The following is a 12430-nucleotide window of genomic DNA, read 5'->3' on the forward strand; positions in this document are numbered from 1 at the left end:
CTGTACCCGAGACTCGGTGATCCGAGGAGGTCCGGATCCACCTGTACCCGAGTCCCGGTGACCCGAGGGGGTCTGGATCCACCTGTACCCGAGTCCCGGTGACCTTGTTGTTGGCCAGTCAGAAGTCAAGTGGCCATAGGCTAGTTTACTTTAGTTTAGATTATTTTATTTTTACAGGGACAGTGCACATTAATCAACGTTTCAGTAAAAGTGCCGGTTTTAGCCAGCCGGCTAATTTTCAACCGCAGTCCCTGGGCAGGTTATTAAAAACAATTACAATATAGACAATAGCGCCATAGACATAGCAACATAGCAACATAGGACAAGCAAGACGTAGCATACAGACAGAGCAACAGAACAAAAAGCAGCAAGACAAAATTCATAAAAGCAACAAAGTGTTTCCATACCTCACAAGCTACAGACAACATGGAAAGCGGCAACACACAGCTAGGGACCATGTTTACAAATCTGATTGACCTTTAGCCATGTCTTCAAGCATTTTGTGAAAGTGTGATATGTGGTGCAGTTATGTGTGTCTGATGGCAGTGTATTCCAGACATGGGAAGCTCTCACAGAGAATGCAGATTTACTAAAGGTGCTTTTCCTTAAGGGAACTATACAGTCACCTCTCATGGCAGACCTTGTGGATCTGCTGCCATATGTTTGGGTTTTCTGTTTAACAAAAATATTGAGTGGAGGGGGAGCCAGGCCATTAAGGATATTGAATGCAAGACATGCGTCGGTGTATTGCACAAGATTTTCCCAACTCAAGAGCTCATGTTTTCTAAGGATGTGACAATGATGATGGCTATTGGGCTTCCTATCAAGCACTTTGAGAGCCTGTTTGTAGACAGACTGAATAGGTTTTAATGTTGTACAGCAAGCTTGGGCCCAACTAGTCAAGCAGTATGTTAAGTGGGGGAGTATCATAGATTTGAAGTACAGTTTTGCTACCTCTGTAGTCAAACAATTTCGTATAAATCGGAAGTCCTTCTGTAGTCCTTCTGTGGCTCAGTTGGTAGAGCATGGCGCTTGTAACGCCAGGGTAGTGGGTTCGATTCCCGGGACCACCCATACGTAGAATGTATGCACACATGACTGTAAGTCGCTTTGGATAAAAGCGTCAGCTAAATGGCATATATTATTATTATAAATTAGCTAGATTGAATTTAGTTATTTGAATGACCTTTTTCACATGCTTTTTAAAAGAGAGGTTGGAATCAAGTATGATGCCAAGGTACTTAAAATCGGATACCACCTGGAGCTTCTCCCCTGACACATAGACATCTGGCTCAGTAGCATCTGTTGCCCTCTTTGTGAAGAACATGCAGACAGTTTTTTTCACATTGAGATGCAAACACGAGTCACTGAGCCACTTTGTAACCTGGACCATTACAGTAGTGAGTTCTTGTGCAGCTTGTTGTTTGCTCTTTGCATGCACATATATCACTGTATCATCTGCATACATTTGAACTTCAGACCCAGTACAGACAGAAGGCAGATCAATGTACAGGCTGAACAGGAGGGGCCCCAGTATTGACCCTTGGGGCACACCCACATCATAGCTAAGAGTGGGCGACAGCTCATTGCTCACTCTGACACACTGAGTTCTGCCTTCAAGGTATGATTTCATACATCTCAAGGCATCAGGGGAAAAGTTGAACTTGGACAATTTTGTGATGAGAATCTCATGGTTAACAGTATCAAAAGCCTTCCTTAGGTCCAGAAACACAGCCCCAACAGCACCCCCGTTGTCCATCTTGGACTTCACATTTTCCAGAAGAAAGCAGTTGGCTATAAGTCCTCCCTCCATGTGTGGTGAAAGTTAGGAGATATCTGATCAATGGAAGATTGAATTAAAAGGAGAAGGATAGGCCACAACCAAGAGCCAACAGGTCGGCTGCAGGTCGGCGGCAACGTGATATTCTGAATGGAGTTGTTGGAATTGTTAAGTGTAGGATGAGAAAGCACATGTCGCCTCAATTAGCCGAGCCATCTAACATTCGCTAGCTTAACTCGTTTCTCCCAGGTTAATGCATTCAACACAGGTACTACGTAATCATATATGATAAGTAACCTATTAGTCTACTATAGCACTAGAGAACTTGATTGGTTGCTGTGTCTCGTGTCTCCCTCCTCACCGTGTCCGTATGGCCCCTCCCACGCCTTCTAGAGCACCACCCCTCTCCCTCCTCACTGTGTCAGTATGGCCCCTCCCCTGCCTTCTAGAGCACCACCCCTCTCCCTCCTCACTGTGTCAGTATGGCCCCTCCCCCGCCTTCTAGAGCACCACCCCTCTCCCTCCTCGCTGTGTCAGTATGGCCCCTCCCCCGCCTTCTAGAGCACCACCCCTCTCCCTCCTAACCTTGTCAGTACAGCCCCTCCCCCGCCTTCTAGAGCGCCACCCCTCTGTTCCAGATGGACGTGGGTTAGGTTGTGGTTGTATTATCTATGGTACTTTCTGTTCCAGATGGGTGTAGGTTAGGTTGTATTATGTATGGTACTTCCTGTTCTGTTCCAGATGGACGTGGGTTAAGTTGTATTATGTATGGTACTTCCTCTTCTGTTCCAGAAAGACGTGGGTTAGGTTGTATTATGTATGGTACTTCCTGTTCCAGATGGACGTGGGTTAGGTTTTATTATGTATGGTACTTCCTGTTTCAGATGGACGTGGGTTAGGTTGTATTATGTATGGTACTTCCTGTTCCAGATGGATGTGGGTTAGGTTGTATTATGTATGGTACTTCCTGTTCCAGATGGACGTGGGTTAGGTTGTATTATGTATGGTACTTCCTGTTCCAGATGGACGTGGGTTAGGTTGTATTATGCATGGTACTTCCTGTTCCAGATGGATGTGGGTTAGGTTGTATTATAATAATAATAATAATAATAATATATTCCTGTTCTGTTCCAGATGGACGTGGGTTAGGTTGTATTATGTATGGTACTTCCTGTTCTGTTCCAGATGGACGTGGGTTAGGTTGTATTATGTATGGTACTTCCTGTTCCAGATGGGCGTGGGTTAGGTTGTATTATGTATGGTACTTCGTGTTCCAGATGGACGTGGGTTAGGTTGTATTATGTATGGTACTTCCTGTTCCAGATGGACGTGGGGGAGCTGAAGCAGCAGTTGGACCGGAGCCAGACTCTGTTCCCTGACAACCCGTCAGTGTGGGTCAAAGACCTGGCAGGATACCTCAACCACGCCCTGGCTGCTCCAGAGACTGATCCCACCCTCAGCAGCTACACACACGGTCAGTAACATAACCCCCACCAAAACCAGGGCTCTAAATGTGAAGAAATTCATTGGAACACTAGTGGTCTGTTCGGAGCACCACATGAAATCTAAGAGCACCAGAAAATATAATTTCTTTAATCAGTTGAAATGCAGCTTATATTGGGCCTATATATACATTTTTTTAAAAACCTTTATTTAACTCGGCAAGTCAGTTAAGGATAAATTCTTATTTGCAATGATGGCCTAACCCGGACTACGCTGGGCCAATTGTGCCGGCGCCCTATTGGACTACCAATCGCGGCCGGTTGTGATACAGCCTGGAATGGAACCAGGGTCTGTAGTGACGCCTCTAGGAAGCGTTGTCTCAGACCGCTGCGCCACTCCGGAGCTCTTGTTAAACATATGTTGTGCCCTAGAAACTAATACGTGACACACATTTATTTATTTATTTATTATAAAAAGCTAAAACGTTATGAATACCTCATTAAAATGTGTCATTTGTGGAATAGTAGGTTTCTACATTGTGTAAAAAGCACTATTTTACTATTGAGATGTATTTCATAAAATGTTTTTAGAGATCGTGCATTTCATTGAAAATTGTACACTGTCATTCATTCATTGATCTCCTGAAAAGTGATCCCTTTTTTTAATGTGCCCCCTAATGGTTGGAGGTACTGTTGAAGTTACCATCAAAGCACTATTTTACTATTGAGATGCATTTCATAAAATGTTTTTAGAGATCGTGCATTTCATTGAAAATTGTACACTGTCATTCATTCATTGATCTCCTGAAAAGTGATCCCTTTTTTTAATGTGCCCCCTAATGGTTGGAGGTACTGTTGTACTGTTACCATGTTGTTAGCTCGCTAGCCAATTAGGTCACATATAGGAACAAAGTGTAAAGAAATTGTCGATGACGTCGATGCATGCGTAGTTTAGACTGGCCCATGACGTGGTAAAATGTTTAGACTGGCCCATGACATGGTAAAATGTTTAGACTGGCCCATGACATGGTAAAATGTTTAGACTGGCCCATGACATAAATAATATATGCCATTTAGCAGACGCTTTTATCCAAAGCGACTTACAGTCATGTGTGCATACATTCTACGTATGGGTGGTCCCGGGGATCGAACCCACTACCCTGGCGTTACAAGCACCATGCTCTACCAACTGAGCTACAGGACATGGTAAAATGTTTAGACTGGCCCATGACATGGTAAAATGTTTAGACTGGCCCATGGCATGGTAAAATGTTTAGACTGGCCCATGACATGGTAAAATGTTTAGACTGGCCCATGACATGGTAAAATGTTTAGACTGGCCCATGGCATGGTAAAATGTTTAGACTGGCCCATGGCATGGTAAAATGTTTAGACTGGCCCATGGCATGGTAAAATGTTTAGACTGGCCCATGGCATGGTAAAATGTTTAGACTGGCCCATGGCATGGTAAAATGTTTAGACTGGCCCATGGCATGGTAAAATGTTTAGACTGGCCCATGGCATGGTAAAATGTTTAGACTGGCCCATGGCATGGTAAAATGTTTAGACTGGCCCATGGCATGGTAAAATGTTTAGACTGGCCCATGGCATGGTAAAATGTTTAGACTGGCCCATGGCATGGTAAAATGTTTAGACTGGCCCATGGCATGGTAAAATGTTTAGACTGGCCCATGGCATGGTAAAATGTTTAGACTGGCCCATGGCATGGTAAAATGTTTAGACTGGCCCATGGCATGGTAAAATGTTTAGACTGGCCCATGGCATGGTAAAATGTTTAGACTGGCCCATGGCATGGTAAAATGTTTAGACTGGCCCATGGCATGGTAAAATGTTTAGACTGGCCCATGGCATGGTAAAATGTTTAGACTGGCCCATGGCATGGTAAAATGTTTAGACTGGCCCATGGCATGGTAAAATGTTTAGACTGGCCCATGGCATGGTAAAATGTTTAGACTGGCCCATGGCATGGTAAAATGTTTAGACTGGCCCATGGCATGGTAAAATGTTTAGACTGGCCCATGGCATGGTAAAATGTTTAGACTGGCCCATGGCATGGTAAAATGTTTAGACTGGCCCATGGCATGGTAAAATGTTTAGACTGGCCCATGGCATGGTAAAATGTTTAGACTGGCCCATGGCATGGTCAAATGTTTAGACTGGCCCATGGCATGGTCAAATGTTTAGACTGGCCCATGGCATGGTCAAATGTTTAGACTGGCCCATGGCATGGTCAAATGTTTAGACTGGCCCATGGCATGGTCAAATGTTTAGACTGGCCCATGGCATGGTAAAATGTTTAGACTGGCCCATGACATGGTCAAATGTTTAGACTGGCCCATGACATGGTCAAATGTTTAGACTGGCCCATGACATGGTCAAATGTTTAGACTGGCCCATGACATGGTCAAATGTTTAGACTGGCCCATGGTTTCTGAATGTAAAATACGGTGTCGGTGATTCGCTGTAGGAAGATAATAAAATGCTGCTCTGGTAATATGGTTCTTTAGACCCGGTTGGGCTAGAAGCTGTGATAATGGTCCAACCCATGACGCTAAAGAATCTGCACTGCCGCGTTTTTCTGAAACAACGGTACAGCGAACTCTTATCATTGTTTTTCCTTGTCGCACGGTTCTCCCAAAATAAAATGTATGGTCGCACAGCGAAATATCTCGTTGCATATGCAAACCAAATTGGCTGGGCTGGGTTCCATCCCTGAAGGGGTCTCCCCCTTCCCGGGAGAACAAAGCTGATCTCAACCTAACCAGCCATGGAGGTACGTCACTCGCCGTGGACAAAGGGTGTCTCCATGGTGATGTTGAGCCCGGAACTGACACAGAACAGAAACAGCTTTTGCCGCCCTGGATCCAGAGGTACCTGCGTCTTCGTCCTCGACTCTGTCTCCCTCTCTTGTGGCTTCTACCTCGGGTTCAGATCCTCAGAGCTCCCAGCCTCATCAGACCGTGAAGCTGCCTGAGACACCTGCCCATTCAACATCACCAGCTGTCATCATAGGCAGCTCTATGGTGAGAAACATCTCGGCCCCCAAGGCAAAAACGCTGTGCTACACAGGAGCACGAGTACAGGACATAACAAGGCTGCTTCTGACTGTTCTAACTAGAGGTTGACCGATTTAATTAGGGCCGATTTCAAGTTTTCATAACAATCGGAAATCAGTATTTTTGGACACCGATTTGACCTTTACACCTCTATTTAACCTTTATTTAACCTTTATTTAACCTTTATTTAATCTTTATTTAATCTTTATTTAACCTTTTTTTAACCTTTATTTAACCTTTTTTTAATCTTTATTTAACCTTTTTTTAATCTTTATTTAACCTTTATTTAATCTTTATTTAACCTTTATTTAATCTTTATTTAACCTTTATTTAATCTTTATTTAACCTTTATTTAACCTTTATTTAACCTTTATTTAATCTTTATTTAATCTTTATTTAATCTTTATTTAACCTTTATTTAACCTTTATTTAATCTTTATTTAACCTTTATTTAACCTTTATTCAACCTTTATTTAACCTTTATTTAACCTTTATTTAACCTTTATTTAATCTTTATTTAATCTTTATTTATTTAATCTTTATTTAACCTTTATTTAACCTTTATTTAATCTTTATTTAATCTTTATTTAACATTTATTTAATCTTTATTTAACCAGGCAAGTCATTTTAAGAACACATTCTTATTTTCAATGACCGCCTAGGAGCAGTGGGGTTAACTGCCTTGTTCAGGGGCAGAACGACAGATTTTCACCTTGTCAGCTCGGGGATCCAATCTTGCAACCTTACAGTTAACTAGTCCAACGCTATAACCACCTGCCTCTCATTGCACTCCACGAGGAGCCTGCCTGTTACGCAAATGCAGTAAGAAGCCAAGGTAAAGTTGCTAGCTAGCATTAAACTTCTTATAAAAAAAACAATCATAATCACTAGTTAACTACACATGGTTGATGATATTACTAGTTTATCTAGCATGTCCCGCGTTGCAGTATCCAGGTCCATAGGATGTATACACCTAGTGTAGTGTGTAAGAGGTCATACAATAGATGGATGAGGAATTGAAAAATAGTTGATAGAGATGAGACAAAGGAGATGGCAAATGGGCCTGGCTGTACAACTGAGGAAAAAGGATGGGCCTGGCTGTACAACTGAGGAAAAAGGAAAGGCCTGGCTGTACAACTGAGGAAAAAGGATAGGCCTGGCTGTCAGGCCTGGCTGTACAATAGATGGATGAGGAAAGGCCTGGCTGTACAACTGAAAAATAGTTGTACAACTAGGAGATGAGACAAAGGAGATGGCAAATGGGCCTGGCTGTACAACTGATGGGCCTGGCTGGAAAACTGAGGATAGGCCTGGCTGTACAACTGAGGAAAAAGGATAGGCCTGGCTGTACAACTGAGGAAAAAGGATAGGCCTGGCTGTACAACTGAGGAAAAAGGAAAGGCAGCCCAACTGATTGGCAAGTGTACTGCAAATTGAGAAATCATGTGACTAAACTAAAGAAATTATTTAAAGAATGATCGCAAAAAGCTTAAAGCCTTAAATGACATTTTGGGGAGAAAATCAACTCGGCTCCATTCGTTGAATCAGATCACAAAGACCACTATTGTGAACTACTTGAATGATTTATTTAATTGATAAGCGACCATAGGGATAACATGCCAACAACAAACGCATCCAAGCATATCGGACCAAATTATGAAAGACAAGAATTGTACTTTCGAATTCCGTAAAATCAGTGTGGAAGAGGTGAAAAAAAGTATTGTTTATCAACAATGACAAGCCACCGGGGTCTGACAAGCTGGATGAAAAATTACTGCGGATAAAAGCAGACGATTTTTGACCAGATACAATGCTATTTCACAGTGAACAAATTGACAGACTTTCAGCACCCTTATATGGAAGGACATTCAACAAGCACAGCACTTACACAGATGACTGATGATTGGCTGAGAGAAATTGATGATGAAATGATTGTGGGGGCTGTTTTGTAAGACTTTAGCTCTTATTTATGGCTTTAAACCTCCTGCTATAATGTGGATAAAGAATTACCTGTCAAACAGAACACAGAGGGTGTTATGGCTTTACACCCCCTGCTATAATGTGGATAAAGAGTTACCTGTCAAACAGAACACAGAGGGTGTTATGGCTTTACACCCCCTGCTATAATGTGGATAAAGAGTTACCTGTCTAACAGAACACAGAGGGTGTTATGGCTTTACACCCCCTGCTATAATGTGGATAAAGAGTTACCTGTCAAACAGAACACAGCGGGTGTTCTTTAATGGAAGCCTCTCCAACATTATCCAGGTAGAATCAGGAATTCCCCAGGGAGGCTGTTTAGGCCCTTCATTCAATCTTTACTAACGACATGCCACTGAGTAAAGCCAGTGTGTCTATGCATGCAGATGACTCAACACTATACACGTCAGCTACTACAGCGACTGAAATGACTGCAACACTCAACAAAGAGCTGCAGTTAGTTTCAGAGTGGGTGGCAAGGGAAAATTTGCACAGGCTGTCTATAGATTTTCTATCATTGATGTTATGTTTGTTTATTCCACGTGTAACTCTGTTGTTTGTCGCTTCGCTTTATCTTGGCCAGGTCACAGTTGTAAATGAGAACTTGTTCTCAACTAACCTACCTGGTTAAATAAAGGTGTTCTCAACTAGCCTACCTGGTTAAATAAAGGTGTTCTCAACTAGCCTACCTGGTTAAATAAAGGTGTTCTCAACTAGCCTACCTGGTTAAATAAAGGTGTTCTCAACTAGCCTACCTGGTTAAATAAAGGTGTTCTCAACTAGCCTACCTGGTTAAATAAAGGTGTTCTCAACTAGCCTACCTGGTTAAATAAAGGTGTTCTCAACTGGCCTACCTGGTTAAATAAAGGTGTTCTCAACTGGCCTACCTGGTTGAAATAAAGGTGTTCTCAACTGGCCTACCTAAATATTTCTAAAAGCATTGTATTTCTCAACCTGGCCTACCTGGTAATAAATGTAAAGGTGTTCTCAACTGGCCTAACCTGGTTAAATAAAGGTCAAAATAAAAAAGCTAAGATGGGGGGTCTGTAAATATTTCTAAAAAGCATTGTATTTGGAACAAAACACCCACTAAACCCTAAACCTCAACTAAATCTTGTAATAAATGTGGAAATTGAGTGAGTTGAGATGACTAAACTTCTTGGAGTAACACTAGATTGTAAACTGTTATGGTCAAAAAGTATTAATGCAGTAGTAGCTAAGATGGGGAGAAGTCTGTCTGTCTTTCTAATAAAGCACTAGTTGATAGTGTTAAGGTAGAAACAAGGCAGGTCCTAGTTTCTACCTTCTTAACAACACTATCAACAAGGCAGGTCCTACAGGTCCTAGTTTCTACCTTCTTAACAACACTATCAACAAGGCAGGTCCTAGTTTCTATCTTCTTAACAACACTATCAACAAGGCAGGTCCTACAGGCCCTAGTTTCTACCTTCTTAACAACACTATCAACAAGGCAGGTCCTACAGGCCCTATTTTCTACCTTCTTAACAACACTCAACAAGGCAGGTCCTACAGGCCCTAGTTTCTACCTTCTTAACAACACTATCAACAAGGCAGATCCTACAGGCCCTAGTTTTGTCTCACCTGGACTACTGTTCAGTCGTGTGGTCAGGTTCCACAAAAAGTTACAAATGGCTCAGAACAGGGCAGCACGGCTGGCCCTTGGATGTACACAGATCTAATATTAATAATATTCATGTCAATCTCTCCTGGCTCAAAGTGGAGGAGAGAATGACTTCATCGCTACTTGTATTTATGAGAAGTGTTGACATGCTGAATGCACAGTGCTGTCTGTTTAAACTACTGGCACACAGCTTGGACACCATGTATACCCCACAAGACATGCCACCAGAGGTCTCTTCACAGTCCCCAAGTCCAGAACAGACTATGGGAGGCTATAACTCTATTCAACATCAGGTGACTGATGAAAGCAGTAAAATGAGATTTAAAAAAACAGATGAACTGGAACAGCGGGCACACATGGATTTAGTACAGGAGAGGTGGAGTAGGGGCCCGAGGGCACACAGTGTGTTGGAATATCTGTGAAGGTATTGTAATGTTTTTAAAATGGTATAAACTGACTTAATCTTGCTGGACCCCAGGAAGAGTAGCCAAATGGATCAAATCAAATTTATTTGCCACATACACACGGTTAGCAGATGTTAGCGAAATGCTTGTGCTTCTAGTTCCGACAATGCGGTAATAACCAACGAGTAATTTAACTTAAAATACCCAAACTACTACCTTATATACACACAAGTGTAAAGGGATAAAGAATATGGACATAAAGATATATGAATGAGTGATGGCACAGAACGGCATGGGCAAGATACAGTAGATGGTATCGAGTACAGTATATACATATGAAGTGGCAGAGTTTAAAGTGGCTAGTGATACATGTATTACATAAAGATGCAGTAGATGATATAGAGTACAGTATATACAGTGGGGCAAGAAAGTATTTAGTCAGCCACCAATTGTGCAAGTTCTCCCACTTAAAAGATGAGGCCTGTAATTTTCATCATAGGTACACTTCAACTATGACAGACAAAATGAGAAAAGGAATTTTTAATGAATTTATTTGCAAATTATGGTGGAAAATAAGTATTCGGGTCTGGATATTGTAGCCCAGGAGTGGGCTTCGGTGGTAGCACAGGAGCCCTGGCCAGGCTAGCTTCAGGCGAATTGGTGCTTGCTCCGGGATGGACACGCTAGCCAGGAGTGGTCACCCGGGATTGCGGTTAGCTAGTTGCATAGATCCAGATGAGAATGTTTAGAGTTTGCGGAATCTGGGTATATGGAGAGAAATAGGTCCGTTATGCTCTGGTTTGAGTCACGTTGTTTGAACTGGCGAGAGCTTTCCGAGCTAAAGGTTAGCTGATGACCGCTAGCAATACTTTGCTAACGGATAGCTGGTAGGTAGTTAGCTGGCTAGCTTCAGTTGAGGGATTCCAGATCCGAAGTAAATAGAAATACTTTAGTAAAAACAGATCCAGGCCACATTGGGTGAGGCGGGTGGCAGGAGAGGATTTAGAAGTTGAGGTTTAGGAAAATATTTTTTAAAAGAGGCGGCAGCGTAGCCTAGTGGTTAGAGCGTTGGACTAGTAACCGGAAGGTTGTGAGTTCAAACCCCGAGCTGACAAGGTACAAATCTGTCGTTCTGCCCCTGAACAGGCAGTTAACCCACTGTTCCCAGGCCGTCATTGAAAATAAGAATTTGTTCTTAACTGACTTGCCTGGTTAAATAAAGGTAAAAAAAAAAGATGTAAAAATATACATCTTTTTCTTCACACAAGGGACACGACAAAGAAGTCTTGACTGCTACGCCAACTTGGAAATGATTACATTGACTCTGTACCGGTACCCCTGTGTGTGTTGTTATTACATGCACAGGGGTGTAATTCTCTCTGTAAGGGCTTGTAAGTTTCACCTGTTGTTGACGAGCCATGTGACTTCTTTTGATTTTTACAACAACCACAACTCAACCTCTAAGTGGTCGACAGTACCATTCTAACCCTTCTCACTCCTCTCTCTCTCAGATTACCCATACTGCCTTGCGGGAAAGGAGCTGAGGGGTGTGGTCAAAGCTTTGATTGGTCGCTGCAACGAGAGTCTACAGGACTTCTATGACCACTGTGTTTACACCATGCTGAGAGAACTGGACAAACAGACAGGTGAGAGAACTGGACAAAAGGACAGGTGGGAGAACTGGACAAACGGACAGGTGGGAGAACTGGACAAACGGACAGGTGAGAGAACTGGACAAAAGGACAGGTGGGAGAACTGGACAAACGGACAGGTGGGAGAACTGGACAAACGGACAGGTGGGAGAACTGGACAAACGGACAGGTGGGAGAACTGGACAAACGGACAGGTGGGAGAACTGGACAAACGGACAGGTGGGAGAACGGACAGGTGGGAGAACGGACAGGTGGGAGAACTGGACAAACGGACAGGTGGGAGAACGGACAGGTGGGAGAACTGGACAAACGGACAGGTGGGAGAACGGACAGGTGGGAGAACTGGACAAACGGACAGGTGGGAGAACGGACAGGTGGGAGAACTGGACAAACGGACAGGTGGGAGAACGGACAGGTGGGAGAACTGGACAAACGGACAGGTGGGAGAACTGG

The 12430-nt window shown here is 43.0% G+C and overlaps 1 protein-coding gene across 50 annotated transcripts in view; it reads left to right on the top strand.

Annotated features, from left to right (window-relative positions):
• The window catches only part of tmem214 (transmembrane protein 214), a 76156-nt gene that overhangs the window by 12166 nt on the left and 51560 nt on the right, over positions 1-12430 (top strand). For all 50 annotated transcript variants that reach the window (XM_052507972.1, XM_052507980.1, XM_052507985.1 and 47 more), the window contains exons 3-4: positions 3104-3254; positions 11837-11971. In XM_052507972.1, coding sequence (XP_052363932.1) covers positions 3104-3254; positions 11837-11971 — 286 coding nt within the window. The remainder of the gene's footprint in view (positions 1-3103; positions 3255-11836; positions 11972-12430) is intronic.

The sequence above is a fragment of the Oncorhynchus keta genome, unplaced genomic scaffold (assembly GCF_023373465.1).
Source record: "Oncorhynchus keta strain PuntledgeMale-10-30-2019 unplaced genomic scaffold, Oket_V2 Un_contig_3299_pilon_pilon, whole genome shotgun sequence".
NCBI lineage: Eukaryota > Metazoa > Chordata > Actinopteri > Salmoniformes > Salmonidae > Oncorhynchus > Oncorhynchus keta.